Raw genomic sequence first — 6,743 nt, 5'->3', positions numbered from 1 at the left:
TATGCACTCGTAAGCTTAGTTTTATTTAAGTTTTAATGCTTATTTTTATAGTTTTTAGAAATTCAAATTTACCCAAAGGCACAGTAGTTGGTTAAGTCTTTGAGAGAAGGAATGAGCAATCTTATGCTTAGACTATTCTTAAAGCGAGCAAAATGCCTATGAATATTTGTATAAAATATTTAATTGAATGTGTTAAAAAAAAATAAAGATAATCCTTACAAAATATTAGCATTTTTGGTAAAAAAATGTTAATAAATTTGATGAAAATTAAATACTGGTTTTTACTAATTTAATCTTTTAGCTTTTTAAAACAAAATGAAGTATTTTTCAAATAATTGTTTTGTAAAAATGCTAAATTTCAATTAATTTCTTTTTGATTAGTTTTGTTTATTGATTTTAAATAGCTCTTTATATCTCTATTTATCAAATAAAGTAATATGGATATAACTAACCTTAATTCATATAAAGGAAATATCAATTTTCTTTATAATTTGATTCTTTTAATTTACTCTTAAATAGGATAAAGAGAATTTCAGTAAGAGTTTCATTGTAATCTTTAAAAAAAGATTCACTATTAAAGTATAAAATTTATCTCTCAAAATAATAATTAATTTCCTTTTGATTTATTTTGTTTATTGATTTGAAATAGCTGAAAACTATTTAATTTTGCTATTTTCTATTGCTTTCATTTCCATGAATTGAATTCTAGCGAATCCTGAAATGCTAGAATTTACTATATGTATAGGATATCAAATTTATTAATATAATCAATAATAATTTTTTTAATTTAGCCATTAAAATGTTCCTTTTATTATTTTTTAAATTATATTTAAAATTTTATATTAATTATTAATCTATTTTTATAATAGTTTTTTATTTATTCTTTTTTTTAAAAATTATTTGAATTTTATTCATTGAGTGTTAAATAGCTGGGCTTGTAAAAAATGCACGGGATTCAAGTATATTATTTTCTATTATTTATTTATTTAATTACTTTTTGAATTGTATTAATTCTACTTAGTTTAGCTAAATAATTAATTAATTAATTAAATATATGTAGTTGAATGGTATTTTGCAATATTATATTTTTCTTTTGTATCAAATTCTATAAAAATCTCTCAAATTTACAATTTAAAATTATTTTTAATATTTTTAAAAATCATAAAAACTTAGATAATTTATCAAAACCTTGATAATTAATAATTAAAATCATATATTTATGCATTTTAGACATATTTTACCTTACTTAATACTGATAAAATTAAATGATTGATGTATTACAAAAATTAACACATTAAATGTTCATATCTAAAACTAATATAAAGACAAACAAAAATAAAACTTTTATTAAGAAAATCACAAAGCTAAATTTTCTAAAATATCTTATATTTATAATAAACTTAATAATTTTAATATAAATTAGTTTTTGATTGTTTCCTAAACTATTTTAACAAAGGCAAATATGTTAAATATTGAGATTAATGTTGATAAGATGAAAAAATCTACTCCAAACATTATAAAAAAGTATGATATCCTTTTACTTGAGAAATCATTTGATTGACCACTAACAATTGATAAAATGATGTAATAATATAAGATAAGCAAACCCATCATTAGTAAAATAGCAATCATTTTAAATATTTTTCTAGATTTATACAAAAATCTAATTAATGTAACACTTGCTATCAGAATAACAGAGTTAATAAATGAAACTATAAAAATCTACTCATCGTTGTACTGTTAATCAAATATCGTTGATATACTTAATGAGTGAATTACTCTTATGTAAAAAATGGTAAACCTTAGTACTCTAGATTCTTAATTACTGTAAACAAAGAAAATACTGCTAAAATTGTGAAAAATTAATAGCTTTTTCAACAATGAGGTCTGCATTAATTTTTCAGTATTTTTTTATCCTTTTAATGTATTAACTATATCATTTTATTATTCTTTACTTTAATCTTCAATATTATTTGTTTTTTTAACATCCTCTTATTCAATAATGTTGTTCTATTAATCAAATTTTTACTCCTATTTGTTATCTTTTAAATTCAGATATATACTTTAAATGCTATGGTTATTAGATAAAGATTAAATATTCTAAACTTTTTCATATTTTATTTCTTTTTCTTATTATTAAACAAATAATTTACTTTCTTGTTAATCATAATCAAGTCTTTTTATGTTTATATTTGATTGCGTTCCTCTTTGAGATTATTATTTTTATGGCAAATTACTTATAAAAACAGTCGATTCCTTTTATTATAATTTATCGGATTCTTATTTTAATTAATGTAGCTGTCTTTGATATTACTCATCTGTAATTTTTTATTCAAAATTATCAATTTTTACTAAAGATGTTGGATTGATTTTTGATGTAGATCCTAAAAATACAATTTTATTCTTAGAATCTAGTGTATTACCATAAATACAGAGCCCTATTTAGATTAATGTAACTGAACAAAGAATCCAAAATACAGCATATTCGTAGAATGTTGTAAAATTAGAAATATTTTATATTCCTTATTAGCCAAATGCAGTTTTTAAATTTTTATTATCAAGAAGATCTTATAAATCTTCTATAATAGTTGTGGGTTTTTGATTTTAACAAACGCAGGTATATGAGCCAGTTTGGGTAGATTTAATCATATTACAGTCTTAATGACTCCAGCTTGATTAAGATTATTGCTATAAGCAAGTTAAATTATATTTTGATGGTTTTATATTCTAAAATTAAAGAGTAAAAGAATTATTAAGCTCTTAACTAGAAACATTATTTAAATTTTAGATAAACGGTTTTACCATAGGATTTATAGAAATTTATATACCAGGAGTCGTATTTTAAATTTAAGTTATATATTACTAAAAGCCATCAGTTTAAATATATGGATTCGAAGAATAGCTTGTCATGACAACATTATAAATATTTGAATCATTTTATTATTAATTCTAAGTTTAAATGAACATGTATTTCTAAAGATTCTTAGATGTTATTTACTCTGTGCTTATAGAGATTAAATTTCCTTGTAATTAAAGGTCTCCTTAGTTGGGAAGGGTAATGTTGCTTAATAGATTTCCTATTTAGTCTGATAAATCCATTTGTTGTTGCAACAAAATTTGTGATGAAGGAGAAGAAAGGGCTCTTAAAGCGTCTATAGTATTTGAATAACCTTCTTAGCTTCTTAAAAGTCTTTTACCATTATTCTTACTAAGCTACTAAAGTATTTACGATGTGCTTTGGGTAGTTGAGTTCAATATTTTAAAACAATCAACCAAATTCTAAAGAATTATGTCGTTATTATTAAATAATTTATTATTTTTATCTTAATTTACAATTTTTTGCTGTGAGTTTTGCAAAATTGTGCTAATTTAATTAAGGACGCTCTAGCTTTATGTTTAATGCTAAGTAGTTATGGAACCTTGAAGAGCTGCTACAATTTTATTTGCGTAAGTAGACAGAAAAGAATTACTTGAAAGCATATTTGATTAGTTTATAATTGCCTAAACTAATAGCGATTTTTTTATGTTAACTGAGTCTAGATTGAAAAGAGGAGTGTCCTTTGCTATTTCTTCACCAAAAACGCATAAATTGATAATTATTTAATTTACTTTTGTACTTTTCTATTAAAGCGCTGAATCTAATAAACTCAATAATTTCTACTCACTTTCCTAAAATGGAGAAACGTTCACTTATATGGTAGTATTAAAGACAGCTAAGTAAGAATCCATAGCTTGACCCATAATTACTATATTACCAGATGGGAGATTGGTAATAATTTTGGATTCTGAATTCTGATCTTTTAATTATCTTCTTAGGATATTTTAAGGGATTTAGATTTCTTATTATAAATCAGAGGTCTGGTTATAATAGAAGAATTAGTAAGTTAAAAGATTATTAATGGCTGTGCAACCATTAAATTGAATGGTAAATTAGGTCGTTAAAGCCTGACCACTTAAAGGAGTAACAGAAAGAACGCATTTTTAAGGAGGCAAGTTTATATTAAAGTTTGTAACACTTAAACTAGGCATTATATTCTCAGGATTATATACAGTAAATCTTACTTGAACAATTAGATTATCTGTTTTTATGTTCGAAAAATAATCCCAAATTCTAAATTTAACTTTATAGTAATCAAATTTAATTACTCCTACAACATAGTTATTGTATAGAACTGCTCCAGCATAAGTAAGAATGTCCGAAGGTACATTTGAGCCATATATAAGAGTTGCAGAAATATCTTCGTTTATGTTAATTTGTTCTATTTATTTTGGGTCATCAAATACAACTAAGAGAGGAGGAAGATCTATCTCTGTGAAAATAAGTAACGAGCTTTTCTAAGAAGTTCTAGAGTCTTTCGATCCTTAAATAGTGAAACTGAGGGTTTAATAAGGGTTGAAAGTACCACCATCGATTGTAATATTCTAAGTATTTTATGGCACATAAACTATCTTTTTATAAGTGTAACATTAGTCATCCCCATTTTATGCTTACAACGATTTGCATTGCCAACTTAGTTGTATTCCTTGTGGAGAGTTAGGATCTTGAATTTCGTAGTCTCGTGCGAACCCAATAAGAGTAACATTGTTTTTATAATCAACAAGCATATTAGCTCCATTTTAAATCAGAATCTAAAGTTTTGATAGCGCATAAGGAATAGATAAAGTATTTGTATTGCTAATAGATGCATCGCTACTAGTTTACACAGTAACCTAAAAAATATTAAATAGTTGATTATTAATAATATAATAAAACTAAATTCTACCTTAATATCTAAATTTGTACCAATAGGTATAAGATAAGGCTGTATATATAATTATATTTATTGATCATCGAATTAAGTTAAACTTTTGTTAATAGAAGGCAGAGCTGACGAAGTGATTTAGATATCATATAAATCTTAAAAAAGTTTAATTCCTTACTAATCACATTATTAGCTAGTAAAGAAATATGTGATTTACAAGTCCATATACCTATTAATTTAATAAAATAAATAAGATAAAAAATTAATTTAACAAAAAGTTAACTCATATTATTTATTTTTCAACTTTTTATTTATTTTTATTTTTTTAAATATTAAAATTCAAGTTAAGGAGGGTGGTGTAGAAAGTAAAGAAAAAAAAAAATATTTTTATGTAATTTAAAGCAAAATTATATTCAATATTTTTTAAAAAAATCATAAATATTAATTCTCTCAAAAATAATTTTTAAAAAATGAGTTATTTGAAGTAATTAAATAAATTAGAATTAAATTAATTTATCAATTTTATTCAAATTTTTATTTTAAATAAAAAAATGATTTTATTGTTAAAATATTTAAAATTAGCTTTAATTTACCTAAATATTGGAAGATATTTGTTTTAAACCTGACTAATAATAATTTGTTTTTTTAATTAGTTGTTGGTCGTAAAAGATAAATTGTTGCTTTAATAGACTTTCAGAGTGTAGGTCAGCTAAATTGTTATGCTTGTATTTATGGGAAGAGTGTATTTTGGGATTAACAAAGTTAAACTTTGAAGTGTATTTGCGCTATTTATAATACCATTTAAATTCTACAAAGTTTCTTAATTAAAAGCTTATGAATTAGATAATATCCATTATAATCTTAAGAAACCTCTTCCTGCATCATTTTGTGGTTTTTAAATTTAGAAACTTATGTCTTCACAAGAATTTACAATTTAATTATATAGAACATTCACTTAAGGAGTAACTGGTTCTTAAACATAAGAAATCAAATAAATCGTATCAATTTTTTAATTGACTCCTTAGAATTAAAGTACCTAAGCAACGGTAGTTATACTTATAACTTAGTTAACCATCAAATTAGCATCCTAACCTATTTTTAAGAATTTGTTACTTACATTAATATTGAATGGTTTGTTTAATTAAATATACTTAATGTCACAATAATTTATGAAGAGCTGATAGAGCATGTACTAGAGCCTAGCAGATTTAGAGTAACAGAATCAAATATTTAATTACAATTAAGTCCAGCTATAGGAACTAAATTAATACCGAATTCTAGAGTTAATCTTGGATTTGAGCTTGAAAAAGTAGCCTAAACAACTGCTATATTATTATAGCTATAGTAATAAAAGTTGAGATTTCTACTATCTATTTATAGTCCAGATTAAGGTTACGGCTCGCATAAACCATTACTATTAAGCTGCATTCCAGGATAACAATCTTAACACTTGTTAATCTAAGATGGAGAACAAGATCTACAAGTACTAGGGCAATTAAAACAGCTGTTGTAAATAGTCTAAATACATTTTTTACAAGTATTATTTATTAGCTAATAATTATTTGGGCATATTTAAAGACAATAAAATTATGACTAATTTTAATAATCTATAACTGGGTAGTAATTATTTATACAAGATTTACAACTTTTAATTGAGCTACCACCACAAGTTTAGCAAGGAGGAGTACAAGGAGTACATTGATTATTGTTGATAAAACCTTAACATTAACAATCAATGTAGCACTCAAAGTGAATCCTGATAAACAAGTATCACATTTATTTGCTTAGGAGCATTTGCTGCAATATTACATACAATTTTAGCATTAACCTTTTGTATCAATATACTGGTTAGATTAGCTGCACGATGGATAACACATATTTTAGCCGTTAACGAAAGCGTAGGTAAAACCATTAGCACAAGTTATACAAGTATTCCCATCAGCGCATTAATTGCAATTAGAAATGCAGGGTAAGCAAGATTATTTAGAAGATTAATCTTAT

The 6,743-nt window shown here is 23.8% G+C and overlaps 1 protein-coding gene across 1 annotated transcript in view; it reads right to left on the bottom strand. All coding sequences in view use genetic code 6, as the record gives it.

The window, feature by feature from the left end:
- Window positions 1-2,051: 2,051 nt before the first annotated feature.
- TTHERM_00937730 (REJ domain protein) overlaps window positions 2,052-6,743 on the bottom strand; it is a gene marked incomplete at both ends in the record, with an annotated part of 8,480 nt that continues 3,788 nt past the window's right edge. The window contains 10 exons of the mRNA XM_001020444.3: window positions 2,052-2,071; window positions 2,154-2,256; window positions 2,353-2,727; window positions 2,803-4,710; window positions 4,764-4,802; window positions 4,960-4,971; window positions 5,336-5,527; window positions 5,698-5,834; window positions 5,894-6,260; window positions 6,386-6,743. The exon at window positions 6,386-6,743 is cut by the window's right edge and continues 758 nt beyond it. Of these exons, the coding sequence (XP_001020444.3) occupies window positions 2,052-2,071; window positions 2,154-2,256; window positions 2,353-2,727; window positions 2,803-4,710; window positions 4,764-4,802; window positions 4,960-4,971; window positions 5,336-5,527; window positions 5,698-5,834; window positions 5,894-6,260; window positions 6,386-6,743 (3,511 nt within the window). The remainder of the gene's footprint in view (window positions 2,072-2,153; window positions 2,257-2,352; window positions 2,728-2,802; window positions 4,711-4,763; window positions 4,803-4,959; window positions 4,972-5,335; window positions 5,528-5,697; window positions 5,835-5,893; window positions 6,261-6,385) is intronic.

This window comes from Tetrahymena thermophila, assembly GCF_000189635.1.
Source record: "Tetrahymena thermophila SB210 genomic scaffold scf_8254570, whole genome shotgun sequence".
NCBI classification, from domain to species: Eukaryota; Ciliophora; class Oligohymenophorea; order Hymenostomatida; family Tetrahymenidae; genus Tetrahymena; species Tetrahymena thermophila.
This window is presented reverse-complemented; position numbering and strand designations above follow the sequence as displayed.